General features: G+C 43.6%; 1 protein-coding gene across 2 annotated transcripts in view; it reads left to right on the top strand.

The window, feature by feature from the left end:
- Positions 1-20,572, top strand: part of rsf1a (remodeling and spacing factor 1a) — a 112,812-nt gene that overhangs the window by 48,102 nt on the left and 44,138 nt on the right. For both annotated transcript variants that reach the window (XM_048532437.2, XM_059646841.1), the window contains one exon: positions 17,376-17,581. In XM_048532437.2, coding sequence (XP_048388394.2) covers positions 17,376-17,581 — 206 coding nt within the window. The remainder of the gene's footprint in view (positions 1-17,375; positions 17,582-20,572) is intronic.

The raw sequence follows: 20,572 nt of genomic DNA, 5'->3' as shown, positions 1-20,572 counted from the left end.
GTGAGAGGAAGAACAGGTTAGGGAGGTGGGGACGAGCTGGGCTGGTTTTGGGATGCAGTGGGGGGAGGGGTCGAGCTGGGCTGGTTCTCACATACCACCCCACCAACCTCCGAATGCGACGCATTATCCTCCAACATTTCTGCCATCTACAATCCGACCCCACCACCCAAAACATTTTTCCATCCCCACCCTTGTCTGCCTTCCGGAGAGACCACTGTCTCTCCGGGACTCCCTTGTCCGCTCCACACTCCCCTCCAACCCCACCACACCCGCCACCTTCACCTGCAACCGCAGGAAGTGCTACACTTGCCCCCACACCACCTCCCTCACCCCCATCCCAGGCCCCAAGATGACTTTCCATATCAAGCAGATGTTTGCCTGCACATCTGCCAATGTGGTATACTGCATCCACTGTACCCGTTGTGGCTACCTCTACATCGGGGAAACCAAGCGGAAGCTTGGGGATCACTCTGCAGAACACCTCCACTCGGTTCGCAATAAACAACTGCACCTCCCAGTCGAGAACCATTTTGACTCCTCTTCCCATTCCTTAGATGACATGTCCATCCTGGGCCTCCTGCAGTGCCATAATGGTGCCACCTGAAGGTTGCAGGAACGGCAACTCTCATTCCGCTTGGGAACCCTGCAGCCCAATGGTATCGACGTGGACTTCACAAGCTTCAAAATCCACCCCCCCCCCCCACACTGCATCCCAAAACCAGCCTACCTTGTCCCTTCTCTTCCCCCCCCCCCCCCCCCCCAACCACTGCATCCCAAAAAGTAGCCCACCTCGTCCCCAACTCCCTAACCTGTTCTTCCTCTCACCTATCCCCTCCTCCCACCTCAAGCCGCACCTCCGTTTCCTACCTACTAACCTCATCCCACCTCCTTGACCTGTCCGTCCTCCCCGGACTGAACTATCCCCAACCTACCTCCCCGCCTATACTCTCCTCTCCACCTATCTTCTCCTCTATCCATCTTTGATCCGCCTCCCCCTCTCTCCCTATTTATTTCAGAGCTCTGTCCCCATCCCCCTCTCTGAAGGAGGGTCTAGGCCCGAAACATCAGCTTTTGTGCTCCTAAGATGCTGCTTGGCCTGTTTTGTTCATCCAGCTTCACGCTTTGTTATCTTGGCTTTGAGAGGGGTTGGCTTGTGCTACAAATTTGATTGAGTTTTTAGAGGAAGTGACAAAGATGATTGAGCATAGGGAAGTAGATGCTGTCTGTCTGCATGGACTTTAGCATTTGACAAGGTCCTTCATGGGAGGCTAGTCTCGAAGATTAATCACATGGGATCCAAGATAAGTTGTTGAGTTAGATACAAAATTGGCTTGATCATAGACCATAGAAGAGCGTAGTTTTGGAGGAGTATTTTTCTGTTGGAGGTCTACGACCACTGTTGTTCCACCACGATCAATGTTGGGACTTACGTTGATTTGAATTAAAATGTAGGTGGCCAGAGTAGCAAGTTTTCATACAACATATAAATTGGTGGAGTTGTCGATAGTCAGAAAGGTTGAGCAGAGAAATGGCAGATGGGATTTAATACAATAAGCGTGAAGAGATGTATTTGAGAGTCAAGTGCGAGAGGAAGATATGCAGTAGATGACAGCATCTTGAGGACCATTGATATACAGAGGGATCTTCGGGTGCAAGTCCATAGTTCCATGGAAGTAGAAACACAAGTGGTAGAGGCATTGAGTGTAAGTTAGCAAGTCATTGTAGCTGTATACAACATTGGTCAGGTCATATTTGGAGTATTGTGTACAGTTCTAGTCACCACACTATAGGAAAAATGTAGAGACTTTGGAGAGGGTGCAAAAGAGATTTACCACAATGCTGTCTGGATTGGAGAGGGTGAACAAATTTGGATTGTTTTCACCCGAGCATCGGAGTCTGAGGAGGCGACCTGATAGATGTATGTAAAATTGAGAGGCATGGATACGGTGAATAATTGAGTCCTTTTTTTCTCCCCAGGATGGAAATGTCAAAAACTAGGGGGCACAGGTGTTAGGTGAGGAAGAAAGTTTTTTTTAATGGAGATAAGTGAGGCAACTTTTTTGGTTGATAGGCGCTTGGAATGCTTTGCCAGGAGAAGTGGAAGAAGTAGACACGATAGCACTGTTTAAGTGGTATTGAGACAGGCAGGAATAGAGGCATACATACCTTGTGCAGGCAGACTGAATTAATATTTTTTTCTCTTTCTTCATTCACGGGATGAGGGCATGACGGGCTAGGCAGCATTTATTGCCCAGAGGGCAGTGGAGAGTCAACCATATTGCTATGGGCCTAGAGTTACACGTAGACCAGACCAGGTAGGAATGGCAGTTTCTTTCCTTAAAGGACATTTGTGAAGCAGATAGGTTTTTTTTTGACAATTGGCAATGGATTCATTATTCATAGTCATCGTTAGACTGTTTTATCCAGACGTTTATTGAATTCAGATTTCATCATCTGCCATGGCAGGATTTGAACCTGGATCGCCAGAAGATTATCTTGGTCTCTGGATAATAGCCTAGTGATAATATCACTCCCTTTTTATTTTTGTGTGAATGACATCGTGGCTGATGAAGACATGATGGGCTGCAGGGCCTGTTCCTGTGCTGTATCGTTCTATGTTCACAGTTGAAAGGAAGGAATATTAAATATTGTTAATAAACCAGGCCAGGTGTTTGATTTAGTGGTAGGTGGGCACTTTGGAGAGAGTGACCATAATTTGGTTATGTTTACTTTAGTAATGGAAGGGGATAGGAACATGCCACAGGGCAAGAGTTATAGATGGGGGAAGGGCAATTATAATGTGATTAGGCCAGACTTAGGAGGCATAGAATGGGGTAGCAAACTGCAGGGGATGGGGACAATCAAAATGTGGAGCTGGTTTAAGGAACAGATATTGCATGTCCTTGATAGGGACGCTTATGTGACGTTGAGGCGATGGAGAGTTACAGATTAGCTAGGAAGGATTTAAAGAAAGAGATAAAAGGAGCAAGGAGGGGACATGAGCAGTCATTAGCAGGTAGAATAAAGGAGAACCATAAAGGTTTCTATAGGTACGTGAGGAATAAAAGGATGACTAGGGTAAGAATAGGGCCAGTCAAAGACAGAAGTGAGAAGTTGTGTGTGGTCCCTGTGGAGATTGGAGAGGTGCTAAATGATTATTTCTCATCTGTTTTCACTCAGGAAAAGGAGAATATTGTAGAGGAGAAGACTGAGATACGGGCTTGAAAGGATTGAGGCTAGTAAGGAGGAGGTGTTATCAATTCTAGAAGATGTGAAGGTAGATAAATCCCCTGGACTGGATGGGATTTTTCCTGAGGATTCTCTGGGAAGCTAGGGAGGAGGTGGCAGAGCCTTTGGCCTTGATCTTTGAGCCCTCAGTGTCGACAGGTTTAGTACCAGACTACTGGAGGATTGCGAATGTTGTGCCCTTGTTCAAGAAGGGCAGTAGAGATGACCCAGGTAATTATAGTCCAGTGAGCCTTATGTCTGTTGTAGGAAAAGTTTTTTGAAAAGGATTATGAGAGATAGGATTTATAATCATCTAGCAAGCAACAATTTGATTCGAGATAGCATGATTCGTCAAGGGCAGGTCATGTCTCACAAACCTCATTGAGTCTTTTGAGAAGGTGATCAAGCATGTGGATCAGGGTAGGGCAGTTGACGTGGTATATATGGATTTCAGTAAAACCTTTGATAAGGTTCCACATGGGAGGCTATTGGAGAAAATACGGAGGCACGGGATTGAGGGAGATTTAGCAGTTTGGATTAGAAACTGGCTTTCTGTAAGAAGGCAACGAGTGGTGATTGGAAAATATTCAGCCTGGAGTCCGGTTACTGGTGCTGTCCCACAAGGGTCTGTTTTGGGACCGCTGCTGTTTGTCATTTATAAAAATGACTTGGATGCAGGTTAGTAAGTGGATGGGTTAGTAAGTTTGCAGATGACTAAAGTCGGTGGAGTGGTGGACAGTGTGGAAGAATGTTGCAGGTTGCTGGAGACTTGGGTAAACTGCAGAATTGGGCTGAAAGGTGGTAAATGGAGTTCAATGCAGGTAAATGTGAGGTGATTCACTTTGGGAGGAATAATAGGAAGGCAGAATACCAGGTCATTGGAAAGATTCTTGGTAATGTGGATGTGCAGAGGGATCTTGGTGTCCATGCACATAGATCCCTGAAAGTTGCCACCCAGGGTGATAGTGCTGTTAAGAAGGCTTACGGTGTGTTAGGTTTTATTGTTAGAGTGATTGAGTTCCGGAGCCATGATGTCACGCTGCAACTGTACAAAATGCTAGTGGGGCCCCACTTGGAGTATTGGTTGCCCCATTACAGGAAGGATGTGGAAACATTGGAAAAGGTGCAGAGGAGATTTACCAGGATGTTGCCTGATCTGGAGGGAAGGCCTTGAGGAAAGTCTGAGGGACTTGCATCTGTTCTCATTGGAGAGAAGAAGGCTAAGAAGGGATTTAATAGAGACCTACAAGATGATCAGAGGATTAGATAGGGTAGACAGTGAGAGTCTTTTTCCTAGGATGATGCTATCGGCTTGTATGAGGGGGCATAGTTGCAAATTGAGGGATGATAGATTTAAGACAGATGTCAGAGGCAGGTTCTTTACTCAGAGTGGGAAGGGCGTGGAATGCCCTGCCTGCCAATGTAGTTAACTCAGCCACATTAGGGGCATTTAAACAGTCCTTGGATAAGCATATGGATGATAATGGGATAGTGTAGGGGGATGGGCTTAGATTAGTTCACAGGTCGGCGCAACATCGAGGGCCGAAGGGCCTGTTCTGCACTGTGTTGTTCTATGTTCTAAAAAAGATGCGCTCATTATATCAAATATTCAGTAAAGATCATGTTTGATTTGTTTCTAACCTCAAATCCAAATTTCTGCCCACTCCTGATAGTCTTTCTGCTCCTTACTTTATCAAGAATCCATCCACCTCTGCGTTACGGATATTCAGGAACTCTGCTTCCACTCTCTGATGAAGGGTCTAAGCCTGAAACATCAGCTTTTGTGCTCCTGAGATGCTGCTTGGCCTGCTGAGTCATCCAGCTCCACACTTTGTTATCTTGCATTCTCCAGCATCTGCATTTCCCATTATCAGTCTGCTTCCACTACCTTTTTTCAGAAGGCGAATTCCATGGACCTGTAACCATCTCCGAGAACAAAATTAGCCTCATTGCTGTTTTAAATGGGTTACTCCTGATTTTTACAAGGTGAAATAGTGATTGCTACGTCCAGACTTACCCTCAAGAACAAACATCCTTTCAACAAACGCCTTGTCAAATCCCTTCAGAAGCTTGAATCTTTCCATCAAGTTGCCTCTTACACTTATATATATTCCAGTGGATACAGGCTTAGCTTGTCCAACTTTTTCTTGAGATAATCCATTCATTCCAGGAAATATTCTGGTTACTCATCTGAACTACCACCAATGCATTTACCCCCATCTGTAAACAATACTCCAGATGTGGTCCCAGCAGTGCCCTGTATGGCCGAAACATAACTTCCCTACTTTTGTATTCCCGTCCTCTTGCAATAAATGATAACATTCTATTAATGTTCCTAGCTGTCTGCTGTATCTGCGGAGTACAAAAACAGAAGTTGCTGCAAAAACTCAGCAGGTCTGGCAGCATCCGTGAAGAAAAAAAATCTGAGTTAACGTTTCTGGTCTGGTAACCCTTCCTCAGAATTGGGTTCTTGCAGAGTAACCTTTTGCAATCCATGCACTAACACCCAGATCCCTCTGAGCTCACCTTGGAGCTCCGAGATGCTATCACCCTTTAGATTATTGCTCACTCGCTTAACCGATCTGTATATTTTTATGTAGCTTTTGTTATTTTCCCTTCATTAACTGCTTTACAATATGTCTTTCCATCATCTCAAATCTGGCAATTAAGTCTTCAGCTCCTTCATGCATATTATTTATATAAATTTGTTCACAGTTGAGTTCCCAGCACCAATTCCATTGTCAACCTGAAAAGGTTGATACATTTAAGCTGTGCTTCCTGTTAGTCAGCAATCTTCTACCCATGCCAAATAGCTATCCCTACATCATGAGGTTCTGTTTTCTGCAGAAGCCTATCATGTGGCCCTTTATCAAATGCCTATTGGAAATCTCCGTACACTGCATTCAGTGGTTTCCCCTTTTATCCAAAGCATATTTTCATTCCTCAAAGAACTCCAGGAGATTGGACAAAACCCTATTGACTCCACCTGATCTTGAACTTATTGAAATGTCTTTCTGTAATATCTTTAAGTGTGCCTTGCAACGTTTGCCTTATGATAGTGTGAGAATAATGTGCCTGTAGTTTCCTGCTTTGTTTCCCTCACTTTTAATAAAGAAGTTTTATTTTTGACCTTCCATTCAAATGATACTTTCCCTGCATCTGAGGAGTTTTGAAAGATTAAAGCTGACCGAAAATCACTTTATAGGGAGATCGCTATACTGTATAGTAGAAAATTTGTTATCCAAACAGCATCCACTATTCGTCAATTGCGTAACAGCCAATTAGCTTTTAACGAAACACGCTTTATAGCAGAAATACCTGTATCTCTCATCCCTACTTTCAAGAAGCTATAATGATATCCATAAGGACCCTTGTTGACTTGCAGCTTCAACAGTTTATTTAATATCTCTTCTCTGGTGATTGTCATTTTCCAAATTTCCCCCCCTCCCCATTTCTTAATTTATCATTGCTCAGTTATTTGAATCCAACATAATGAAGGCTAATGTTAAATATCTGTCCAATTCATCCACCTGTTCCTTATTTCCTATCATTAATCCTCCCAGCTGCCTTTCTTTCATGACCAGCCCTCATTTGGTTACCATTTTTAAAAATCTGTAAAACCATTTACTAACTCATATTTTATATTTCTGGCTAACTTTCTCACATACTCTGATTCTTCCGTCATTCATTTTTTAGCCATTCTTTGCTGTTATTTATATTCTGCCCAATCTTTTGTTCTGCTACCTGCCTTGATTTCCAGTTAACCATGGATGATGAATCAGTGCATTGGAATTTTTCTCACTCGTGATCTATGTGTTCTGTGTATCCTGAAATATCCTCTCAAATGTCTACCACTGCATTACTGTTAACGTATCCTTTAATCCAATTTGCCCATTCATTTTACCCAGCTCTCATGCCCTCATAATTGTCCTTACTTAAATTTTAAAAAGGCGGCCTTGGACCCATTCCTCCTCCCCTTCAAACTGAGTGAAGAATTCAATCATATTATGGCTTCCAAAGGTTATTAATGAATAACAGCCTGCGTTTGGCCAATATCCCTCTTCACCTTTCAGATTCATGTACATATCTAAGCATCTTCTAGATGCAACTGTTCCTGCATCCATCAGTTCCTTTGGCTTGTGCATTACCAGATCCGGTACAACCTGCTCTCTGGTTGGCTTCAATCTACTGTTCTAAGAAACTGGTCTGAAAGCATTAAGTTAACTCAAGTTGCTGTCTTTTCTCATCTGACTGTTCTGGTCAATAGGTATATTAAATTCTTCCATAATTATTGCCATACCTTTCTGACACGTGTACATTATTCCTTCCCCTATGCTACACTTTACTGTGTAGTTTTGGTTAGGGACCTGTGCACCACACCCATAAGTTACTTTTTGCCTTTATATTTCTCCTCTCTACCCATCCCATTTCCACATCCTGATTTACTGCACTTGGATAATCAATCTGTATTGTGCTAATACTGTCATTGACAGTGCCACCCCGCCCCCCTTCCTAATTTCCTGTTCTTTCTAAATGTCCTGTACCCTTCAGTTTTCAGGTACCAACCCTTGGAGCCAAGTCTCTGATCATACTTATCTATTTCCATTTGCATTTTTAGTTTTTGTTTTGTTTCAGGTGTTGTGTGCATTCAGATAAAGTCTTTTTAGTCTATTTTTTTCCTTTTGTTCTTATTTGTTAATTTTACTCATTTATAAACTCTGTCCCTTTCTGTCATAGTCTGTTTATCATTTTCCACTTTGATATCTTTTTTCCTTGCCTTGCCTCTACTCTTTGATGAACCGTACCTTCAAACATTTGATCCAATGTCCCTGCTATTTAGTTTAAAATCCCCTTTACTAACACAATATTCTGCATTCTGTTATATTACCCTGATGTACTCAGGTAAAGTACCTTGCAATGCACTACAATAGTTTACACTGTCTTGGTACATGTGCCAATAATAAATCGAAACAAATCAAATTGCACACTTAGTGAGAATTCAAGTCATAGCATAGTTCTGCTGTAAACCATTTCGACAGGACAGATTGCGCTTTTCCCTGTACTGGTGCTAGTACCCCATGAACCGGAACTGGCTTCTCCAACACCACTCTTTGAGCTGGTTGTTCATTTCACCCATTTTGATTTACCTTTGCTAATTTGCAACAAAGCAGACATTACGACCCGAGAGGTCCTCTTTAACGTGCCTAGCTCCTCAGACTGAAAATGCATAATCTCCTACTTTGTCTAGCATTGCTCATTAATAACTACATAGACCCAGGCCTGGATGCTCCTCGACTCTCCCACTGCATGTTCTTCTCCAGCCTTCAGCAGATATCCCAAACTGTGGCACTGGGCTGGCAGAACACTTGCTGTCAGTTGCAGAGGATGCTCTCAATCCCTCTGACTGCCCTGAATCTTACTACCACAACACAAGGACCGCTCGGTCTGCCAGATTTGATAACACTCAACTAAGCTTTTCTGCCTTATGCCTATAACTCTTGATCCCCTTACTGATTAATAAATTTATCACAGTCTTAAATATACATATTGACTCAGCCTGCACAGCCCTCTGTGGTAAAGAATGCCACAGATTGGCTGCCCTCTAAGAGAATAAATTTCTCCTCATATCTGTCTTAAATGCACAGTCACTTCAACTAAGATTATGCCCTCTGGTCATAGACACTCTCAGACAAGCCGTAATATACTCCGCATCTGCCCGCTCGTGCCCATTAAGGATTGTGTATTTTGCAGTAAGGTCTCTCGTTCTTCTAAACTTCAGTGAATACAAGCCCAAGCTACTCAACCTTGCCTCAAGAAAATCACTGTATACCTGGGATCAATCTAGGAAATGATCTCTGGACTGCCTCCAATGCATGTCTTCCCTTAGGTAATAAAACTGTTCACAGTATTCTGGGTATAGACTGATTAATGCCTGGCATAATTTTAACAAGACCTCCTTATTTTTATATTCCATTCCTTTTGGAATAAAGTCTGACATTCTGTATGCTTTTCCTATCACCAGCCTGAATTTTGATGCTTGCTTCTTTGTAATTTATGTATGTGCCCCTAAACCCCTCTGTGTTTTCAGTCTTTCCTTGTAAAACACCACGAGAAGGAGGCAATGGCCTAGTGGTAGTATCGCTGGACTGTTAATCCAGAGACCCAGATAATATTCTGCTTTGAATCTTGCCATGGCAGATGGTGGAATTTGAATTCAATAAATATCTGGAATTAAAAATCTATTGTTGATTGTCGGAAAAGCCCATCTGGTTCACTCATGTCCTTTAGGGAAGGAAACTGCCATCCTTACCTGGTTTGGCCTACATGTGACTCCAGACCCATAGCAATGTGGTTGACTCTTAACTGCCCTCTGGGCAATTAGGGATGGGAAATAAATGCTGCCTAGCTAGTGACGCCCTCATCCTGTGAATGAATAAAAAAACGACATTTTGCTGCAACTAATATGATCAGTTTGCTCATCCACCCTGCAGCCCTTGCTCTGATCCAAACAAGCTAGAACAATCTCAAACCTTTCTAACAATTACAAAGCCTGAGCCATCTGTGATTGTTCCTGCAAGGTGTCTTTACCTACCTTACATGCAGTCTCACTTTCCTGTCCCTGAACACTGACAAAAAAAAAGGTTTACTTGGCATGATGTGTTCAGTACATGTCCCTCAGGCAGGATGTCCAGTACAACTAAAACTCTGGCATATATCTGACAATTTGGAAAACAATCCAGCTGTGTCCTACTCACGCTAAAGCAGGGCAAATTCAGTCCATTTAGCAGCCCATCAACCCAATGATTGTCAACTGTACTTTCACGTGGCGTGAGCTCAGTTATAACCTACTGATTAATATTCAGCATGAGTTCCACCAGGGCTACCTAGCTCCTGACTTCAGTGCATCCTTGAACTGAATGTAAGTGACTTAAGTTGAACTGGAGGTGAAGCAAAATGATAGCAATGGCTCTTGGCATTAACGCAGCATTTGACTGAGTGCAGGTATCAAGCAGCTCAGTGAAGTCAAGGGGAAACAAATTCTACTGATTGGAGTCATACCTGGTACTGAGGAAAATGGTTGCAGTTGTTGTAGGTTAACTGTCTGAATCCCAGGACATCATTCCTGCAGCAATTCCTCGAGGCATTGTCTTCAACTTCATCAGTGATGTTCTGTCCATCATAATGCCAGAACTAGGATGTTTGGCAATTACTGCATAGTGTTCAGCACCATTCATAACTCTTCAAGATAGTAAAATAGTCCACATGCATTTGTAGTAAAACTTAAGCAACATGACTGCTTGGTCTAATAATGGCAAGTAACATGGGTAGCCATAAGGGCGCACAGTTCTGAAGTTGTGACACAACTAATGCTTTTACACAGTCCAGCATAACATTCTTGGGCAATTTTTAAAAAAAAAAATTCCATATGGCACCTCAACTTTATTGACCTTGCCTTCAGAGATCCATGGTCGTATACTCCATTTATTTCACATTCACTTCCTCTACACTTCACCGCATTCTGCCATTAATTATGTTGTTTTGCCTTATTTGACAAGTGCATCACCCCTCGCCTCTCCAGGTTGAATACTGCCCGCAGTGTTTCTCCCGGCGCCTCCAATCCAGTAATAACTACTTGGAGTCTGCAGCTATCATCTCTATCAACCGCACAGTTAATTTTTATGTTGTCTGCTAACTTCTTGATCGTGTCTTCTACAATACATCAAAATCATTAATATATGCCAAAAAAGCAGAACATCTATTTCTGAACAGCCTTCCAGCCACACAAACATCCATTATCAATTAATGATAACCAGGTGTAGAGCTGGATGAACACAGCAGGCCTAGGAGCAGGAGAGCTGATGTTTCGTACCTAGAGACAATGGGAACTGCAGATGCTGGAGAAGCCAAGAAAATAAAGTGTGGAGCTGGATGCACACAGCAGGCCAAGCAGCATCTTGGGAGCACAAAAGCTGACGTTTCGGGCCTAGACCATTCATCAGAGAGGGAGATGGGGTGAGGGTTCTGGAATAAAAATCGTTTTGTGCCTAGACCCTTGTTCAGAAATGGGGGAGGGGAAGGGTGTTCAGAAATAAATAGGGGGAGATGGATAGAAGATGGATAGAGGAGAGGATAGGTGGGAGAGGGGACAAACCAGTCAAAGTAGTGGGGATAAAGCCAGTGTAGGTGGGGAGGTAGAGAGGGGATAGGTCTGTGCGGGGAGGATGGACTAGTCAAGAGGGCGGGATGAGGTTAGTAGGTAGGAGATGGGGGTGGGGCTTGAGGTGGGAAGAGGGGACAGGTGGGAGGAAGGACAGATGAGGGAGGCGGGGACGAGCTGGGCTGGTTTTGGGATGCAGTAGGGGGAGGGGAGATTTTGAAGCTTGTGAAGTCCACGTTGATACCATTGGGCTGCAGGGTTCCCAAGCAGAATATGAGTTGCTGTTCCTGCAGCCTTCGGGTGGCATCGTTGTGGCACTGCAGAAGGCCCAGGATGTACATGTCGTCTGCAGAATGGGAGGGGGAGTTAAAATGGTTCGCGACTGGGAGGTGCAGCTGTTTATTTCAAACCAAGCGGAGGTGTTCTGCAAAGCGGTCCCCAACCCTCCGCTTGGTTTCCCCGATGTAGAGGAAGCCACACTGGGTACGGTATACTACATTGGCAGATGTGCAGGTGAACATCTTGATGTGGAAAGTCGTCTTGGGGCTTGGGGTGGGGTTGAGGCGGGGAGATGTAGCAGCAAGTATAGCACTTCCTGTGGTTGCAAGGAAAAGTGCTGGGTGTGGTGGGGCTGGAGGGGAGTGTGGAGCAGACATGGGAGTCACAGAGAGAGTGGTTCTCCCGGACGGCAGATAAACCTCCCCCCTCACCCCCATCCCAGGCCCCAAGAAGACTTTCCACATCAAGCAGATGTGTACCTGCACATCTGCTAATGTGGTATACTGCATCCGCTGTTGCCGTTGTGGCCTCTTCTACATCGGGGAAACCAACCGGAGGCTTGGGGACCGCTTTGCAGAACACCTCCGCTCGGTTCGCAATAAACAGCTGCACCTCCCAGTCGTGAACCATTTTAACTCCCCCCTCCCATTCCTTAGAGAACATGTCCATCTTGGGCCTCCTGCAGTGCCATAATGATGCCAGCCGAAGGTTGCAGGAAAAGCAACTCATACTGCTTGGGAAGCCTGCAGCCCAATGGCACCAATGTGGACTTCACAAGCTTCAAAATCTCCCCTCCCCCTACTGCATCTCAAAACCAGCCCAGCTCGTCCCCGCCTCCCTAACCTGTCGTTCCTCCCATCTATCTCCTCTTCCCACCTCAAGCCCCACCCCCATCTCCAACCTACTAACCTCATCCCGTCCCCTTGACCTGTCCATCCTCCCTGGACTGACCTATCCACTCCCTACCTCCCCACCTACACTCGCCTTTACTGGCTCCATCCCCGCCTCTTTGACCGGTCTGTCTCCTGTGTACCTATGTTCTCCTCTATCCATCTTCTATCTGCCTCCCACCCCACCCCCCCTCCACATTTATTTCAGAACCCCATTTCTGAAGAAGGGTCTAGGCCCGCAATGTCAGCTCTCCTGTTGCTTTGCTGCTTGGCTTGCTGTGTTCATCCCGCTCTACATCTTGTTATCTCATTATCAATTAATGTTTGTTTTTTGCCAGTGAGCCATTTGGATTCACCAATTCGAGTGAAGCATTTGACTCAGTAAATTATAAGGCTCTGTGGAGTGTGCTTGATCAATTTGGATGTCCACCAACCTTCATGATGGTACAGCTGGAACTGTCCAGAGTGCAAGGTCAATAAGAGACTTCGGAATCTGTTGTATTCTCAAGCAAAGCTGAGTGATAGACCAGTGCTATTTACAATTTACAATTTACATTAGAATGACTGCTCACTTCATCAAAGATCAATTTCCCTCTGGTACCATCATGAAATAGAGCCTTGATGGCAAACTGTTTAATTTCAGTCACCTCCCTGCCAAAACTAAACTGGCAACCTTTAAATATGAATTATCTGCATTTTGCTGATGACTGCTGTATCATTTTCCCATTGTATACCAGATTTGCAAGCCATGCTCGACATGTAAAGTTCAGCCAGTCCTTCAATGGTGCCAAAATTAAAACTTGTATGAACCCATGCCTAGCCAGTCAGCTGTGTCGAAGGAGAGACTCTGGAATGTTGTAACCCAGCCTATACCAATGCAGCTTCCTCTCTCATCAGAGAAACCTTTTCAAGACCCAGCAGCTGCTCAGCCATACCAGCATAGCCTTCTAAACATTACGTAACTGACTGTGTGACAACAAGGACCTCCATATGCCTGCATAAATCCTAATGATGCAGCAGTTGCCATTAACTGCAGTTCCATCCTGTAATGCCATCTGGACACCTATAATAAGTGTCAGTAAGAATACTGGAGAAATTTTTATCAGTATTGCCTCCACTGTGTCCTCCAGATTATATGAAAAGATGGTTAGATAAATGCTTGAAGCAGCTCTGCAAACATTCAAGTAAGGCTGCTGCAAAATTGACTTTCTTGGCCTGGTAGCTTTGCCAAATGGCTGAAATAAGTGTTTGCTGCCAGATCTTGCTTTCTGGGCTCCCAAATGGTGACTGTTCCAAGAGAGGACACTGAAATCACTTTTAAGACTAGTTGAAGTACTGCATGAACTGTCAAAGGATTGACGTGACTGGGAGAAGCTTCCTACTAGTTGTTCAAAGCAAGGCAGTTTGTCCATCAAGCTGTGTTGCCCTTTTTGAGTCACAATGCCATAAAGATGCAGAATGTCATTCATATAGGAAGAGAAATGGAGCAAGCCAGCAGTCTAGATTCTACTAACCTTTGGGACATTATGTTTGAGAGCCTGCCTGCTCGCTCAGAACCCAAAGTAGATGTCATCTGCAGACAATGACCAGGAGAGAACTATGAAGGACTAGAAACTTAACTGAAGCACCCATATAAATCTTATGGCTACAAGATCATAGGATCCAAAGAAATTTGGTTTATTGAGTCTAAAATTGGCAGAATTCCATGAAACAGAGGGTGATGGTTGAGGACTCTTTCAGTGGAGTTCTGCAGGGAATAGTGAGGTCCTTACTGTATGTGATATACATAAAAGACTTGATTGTAGGATGATTGATTGGTAAGTTCACGGGTGATACAAAAATTGTTGGGAGTCATAAATAGTGAGAGGATAGCCTAGATTAGTGGAGGATATGGGCAGGCTATTCAGTTGGGCTGACAGCAGCAAATGGAATTCACTCTGGATAAGTGTGAGGTGATGTACTGGGGCAGAGCAAGCAAGGCAAAGGAATGTTAAATGAACAATAAGACCTTGGTGAGCATCAAGAATCAAAGGGGTTTTTTGTGTGTATGCCCATCTGTTCCTCAAGGCAGCGGGACAGGTAATAAGGTGTTTAAGAAAGCTTATGGAATCATTACTTCTTTTAGGGAAGGCATAGAGTTTAAGAGCCAGGAAATTATGTAGAAACTGTATAACAAGTTGTTTAAGGTACAACTAGAGTATTGTGTGTAGTTATAGAATCTGCACTGTAAAGAAAGATGTGATTGTGCTAGAGGTGGTTTAGAGGAGATTTTTCGGATGATGTCTGAAACAGAGACTTTTAGTTGCAAGATGAGATTGGATAAAATGAGCTTGTTTGCCTTGGAACAGAGGAGACTGAGGGTTGACATGATTGAGATGCTGAAACGTGAGGAGCATAGATAGGGTGCATAGGAAGAAACCCTTCTCCTTGGTATAGGGATTGATGACCAGGGGTAAAACAGTGTGGAGCTGGAGGATCACAGCAGGCCAGACAGCATCAGAGGAGCAGGAAAGTTGACATTTCGGGTCAACTTGATGATCGGGGGCACAGATTTAAGACGAGGCGGGAGGTTTGTAGGGAATGTGAGAAAAAAATCTTTTTCACTAAGGGTGGTGGCAGTTTGGAACTCTGTCAATAAGGGTGGTAGTGACAGAAGCTGTCATAACATTGACAAAGATGTGCACTTGCAATGCCAAGGCATACAAGGCTATGAGCCAAATGCTGAAAGATGGGATTAGAACTGTTGGCTATTTTTGACTGGTATGGACACGATGAACTAAAGTGCCTTTTTCTGTGTGATAGAACTCTGACTGAGGACAGGGCAGAGGTTTGGAAATCTGCAACAAGTAACTTATCTCCTCTTGTATAGTAAAATGTGAGGCTGGATGAACACAGCAGGCCAAGCAGCATCTCAGGAGCATGCTGCTTGGCCTGCTGTGTTCATCCAGCCTCACATTTTATTATCTTGGAATTCTCCAGCATCTGCAGTTCCCATTATCTCTTATCTCCTCTTGTCTCGTCTTGTCAAAGCCAGTCTACCAGCTACATAGCACAAATCGGGAACGTGATGAATACTCCCTAGTTGCTTGGATGAATGCATCTCCAACAACCACACAAGAAGCTTAATGCCATCCAAAACAAAGTAGCCCATCTGAATGGGACGCCAACCATGACCTGCAGCATTCACTGCCTCCATCACTGTCAGTAATAAGTATGTCTGCTGTGGGAGGTGGAAGATGGTGGTGAACTGGCAATGTCACTGCATTCATAATCTAGAACTTCAGGCTAATGGCCTGGGACTTGGGGTCAAATCCAACTGTAGCAGATGTTGAAACTGGAATTTGTTAATAATCTGGATGAAAAAATACCTTAATAGCGTTATTCTGCGGTGTTGGATTACTAGTGTAATGATTATTAACACTACATCCTTACTACCTTTGCTATGTACTGGAGACGACCCAAAAAAATGCCCTTGCAACTTGGAGTGGCAACAACAGACGTGTACTTCATTGCACAGAAAATCAGATTGAATCTCTTCCATCACCATGTTCCCACCAATCATTGGAAACCAAAGTCAATTGGTGGTGTCTCAACTGCTGATACTGATCTAATCAACAAAGCTGCCTCTGTACCTTTGCCCATTGCAGTTTCACAGGAGGTACTAGTATTGCAAATGAAACACAGAAGTAGTGCAAGAGTCTGTTTCTCCGTCTTGCCAGTTTTCTCCTTCATTGCTTGAAGTTTCAACTTCTTCCCTGCAGTCCTGTGGGCACTGATCTAGATGCCTGTTTTGTGCATAATTTGGAAGATGTGCAACCATAGGGTACAATAAAGTGTAACAGCTTAATCTCATTCTGTCCTTTACTGACAGAACACATGGTTTGCCGGCTGGAATTCACCAGATCAAAAACAGTGTGGTTTGATTTTTCTCCTCACTGAATACAAATGGAAATCGCTGTGCTGCAGTTACAGCCCTGGCTGAGACTAGTTGTCTTGGCACAGACTAAGTATTTGAAATGAATACCTTTTCTATTCTGTGTAGTTCATGAGTGAACTTGACTATCCATTCCAAGTTTGTGTCGAGCACCTTTTGCACATGGTGAGAAATAAAATGGGACAAAAGCAAAAGATTTAAAAATAAATCCTACCCAGTAGGGGGAAGTTAGCAGTTCTTCCCCCATCCTGAATAATGACGTGATAGTGCACTGTTTTTGTTATTAAATCAAAAATACAAGTGACAGCAATAAGACTAAACTACCAGACTCTTGTAAAAATCCAACTCGTGTCCCTTTAGGGGTGACAACTTGCAGTCCTTTGGCTGTGGCCCACATGTAACACCAGGCCCACTACCTTCCCAAGTGGTTTGTCAAGTGACTCCATTGCGTTATCTAGGGGTCAGTAATAAGTTCTGGTCTGGCCGGTGACATCCAAATTGCAAAAATAGATAACTTAAAAAATCGAGATAGTAGGAACTGCCGATGCTGGAGAATCTGAGATAACGGGGTGTAGGTTGGCAGTAGAGGTCTCATGCTGGTTGCCTCTGGTGCTCTCTGTTTCACACACTCGTGTTAAATATTGACGGATTGCTCTGGAATGAGGGTCAGAGGCTTCGTAAAAGCCTACCTAGAATCTGTCTTTTACGCAAGCATGTACCACCACCCCAGCCCTCCCACTCCCCTTAGGCCATTTCTTCTTTCTTACCCTGTGCAGCTGCTGTAGCCAATTTAACGTGCATTTTGGTGTTTGAATTGGTGACTGCCTCTCAGACCTGGAACCTCTTTTCTGGAGATGCAGTATTAATCATATCCTTTCTGTTTCAGTATCTCTGTGAATGCCAGTTTGATGACAATTTGAAATTCAAGAATGCGCTGAATGAGGAGGAGCCAGATGCTATGCGCATCCATCCAATTGGGCGTGATAAGGATGGCCTAATGTACTGGTACCAACTGGACCAAGAGTTCAATGTCCGACTGTACACAGAAGAACAAGATGACCAAGACGGTACTTCATGGAGGCTTATCGTAAGGTATGGTGTGGGTGGAGAAGTTGGGTTTCTTCTTAGCTTGTGCTTTTGGAGGAACTCTTAAAATTCTTTATTATCAGAAGAACTCTACCTTAAGAAGTGCCGATTTTAATAGTGCAGTTAGAAAGAAAATCTGGTACTTTGGACTATCACACCTCACTCGGGAAGGGTTATGCCTCGTTGGACTGGAAAATGAGCCCCAGTGCTCCCAGAGTTATCATAAAAGCTGAAGATTTTTGTAAAAATGCGGAATTCCCCAATTTACCTTTTAGATCCAGATTGATCATGTTTCTGTAGTTGACAAGACTTGCTCATTTTACAAGTAAATAGATGTTAGCCTCAGGTAAACAATTGGGAACTGTTGGTATATAACTCGACTAGGTAAAACTCTAACTCATTTAAGAAGTGCGCCATTATACACGTGCAGAGACAGACCCACACAGACAGGTAAACACAAACATGTGTTACGAGCAGATGGAAAACTGGTAACGCAGTTCAGTGGCTTTGGTTCAGATGTTCTGCTGAGATGGTTCTTGTGCTGATCAGAAATGCTCCTTCTCTAGATGCTTTCACTGCTTTGCAGGAGGCAGAGGGTGGCTGGTTGATACATTAAAGTTCTCTCCCTTATTAGTTTTCTTCAGGCTTAAAGTAGTTTACTGTAGATCAGATACACCTGAGATGCTGGAGTTAGCAGAAAGAAGGGTTTTGTCATCAACAACTGGTAACTAGCCAACAGACTAATCAGCAACTTGATGAATCTGCAATTGTACCTAGACTTTGATCCAGCTAGTCTGCATCTTCTATATGCTTGAGCCAGCAGCTGTATAAATAGAACCTGCAATATGTGTCAGGTTGCTTACTTTTGAAACGTGCAGCAACCCTTCAACAATCTTGAAAAATTAATCTGGAGCTCCAGATTATCAATTCAGTGATATTACTGCTACATCTTTATCTCATGATACCTTTTTTCTGATGTAGGGTCTAGGCCTGAAATGTCAGCTTTTGTGCTCCAAAGATGCTGCTTGGCCTGCTGTGTTCATCCAGCTCCACACTTTGTTGTCTTGGATTCTCCAGCATCTGCAGTTCCCGTTATCTCTCACATCTTTATCTCCGTGTACATCACCATCACCAAGCTGTAGTTAGAGCTGCAGCCATACAGTCAAGTGGAGAGTATCCATCACACCTAACTTGTCTTGTAGATGGTCGACAGACTTTGGGGAGTCAGGACATGCATTATTTCTACGATCATTCCCAGCCTCTCACCTCTTGTAGCTATAGTATTTCTGGTCAGTAGCAACCCCTTTATATTGACTGTGGAGCAATTCCACATTGGCAATGCCATAAATATCAAGGGACAATGGTTAGATTCTCTCATGGAAATTATCATTGCCTGGCATTTGGATGGCGTGGTTGTAACATGTCAGCCCAAGCTTTAGTGTTTTCCAGATCTTGCTGTATTTGGATATGGACTGCCTCCGTATCTGAGGAATCTTGATTGGTTTTGATCGTTGGGTAATCATCAGCAAATGTCCCCACTTTTGATTTTAATGATGGAAGGAAGGAAGGTCATTGAAACAACTGAAAATGATTACACCTATGACACTATGCGGCAGAACCCCTGCAGATATGCCCTGGAGCTGAAACAATTAACTCCCAACACCCAATCCATCTTCCTTTGTACCAATTATGACTCCAAGTGGAGAGTTACCTCTTGATTCCAATTGATTCCAGTTTTGTTCAGGTTTCAAGGTATCACAATGAGAAGGGCAGTTGTAATCACTTCTACTCTTGAATGCAGCTATTTTGCCCATGTTTGAAATAAGGCTGAAATGACTTTAGGAGCTGAGTGGACCTAATGGAACCCCAAATCAGCATCAGTAAACAGCTTGTTGTTGAGTAAATATTACTTGCTGGGACTAAGGACCACCCCTTCCATCACTTTGCTCGAGATTGAATGTCACCTGATGATAATGTATTTGGCTAAGTTGGAATTGTCTTGTTCATTTGTGCATAGGACTTGGGTGGTGAATTTTCCACATTGTCAGGCTGTTAGCGTTGTAACTGTACTGGAACAGCTTTGTTAGGGGCATGTTCTGGAGAAGAAGACTACTTTATTATTGCCAAAATGCTAATGCTCAGTCTTTATAGTATTCAATAACTTCAGCCATTTCTTGATATCACATGGAATTAATTGGATCAGCAGAAGGTTGGCATCTGTGACACTGGGCACCTACCCCTCATGATGGTGATTTACCCCACCACAGCTTTCCCTGTTTTCTACCTTTTACGTAATATTAATATGTAACTTGTAAAGATCAAACTGTCCTGCTGACTGCAGCACAATTGGCAATTGTGCACATTTACTGTGTGGTCAGGAATTCCAAGATGTAGCAGAGCTCTGACCTTGGACAAGAGCAGCATTTTAGGGAGTAGCAGTCCGATAATTTTACAACAAATGTTGTACCTTTTGAGTATGAACTGTACACAGGGAGCCAAACAGTACAAACCATGAAATTTCAACATCTCAACTTTTTTGAAGCAATGTTTCTTATTTTCCTTTCTGTCTATATTTGCACAGGCATCAGCAGTTCTCTTGAAACAATGAACATTGCTTCTGTGATCCTACACTTGGGATGTTCCTATGATACTTGACAACTGTCCACTATCTGCTGCTTGGTTATTGCTTTCCAGGCTATGCTAAAATCAGGAATATGCTTCTGGAAGGTAGTCGAGGAATTAGCTTAAATTGTAACTTTGAAAAGATAAAAGAAAGAGAAACATTTTAAATTGTGGTAGAAATATAGTAAATAGGAACAGGAGCAGGTCATTCAGCCCTTTGAATCTACTCCATCGTTCAATATGATCATGGCTGATCATCCAGCTCAATACCCTGACCTCGCTTTCTCCCACATTGTTTGGTCCCTTTAGCACAAAGTGCTATATTCAATACCTTATTGTAATCATACCATGGCACGTAGCCATTTCTCAGACAGC

This window comes from Stegostoma tigrinum, chromosome 6, assembly GCF_030684315.1.
Source record: "Stegostoma tigrinum isolate sSteTig4 chromosome 6, sSteTig4.hap1, whole genome shotgun sequence".
Taxonomy (NCBI): Eukaryota; Metazoa; Chordata; class Chondrichthyes; order Orectolobiformes; family Stegostomatidae; genus Stegostoma; species Stegostoma tigrinum.
Note: the sequence above shows the minus strand (reverse complement) of the source record. Positions and strands in the feature narration are given on the sequence as shown.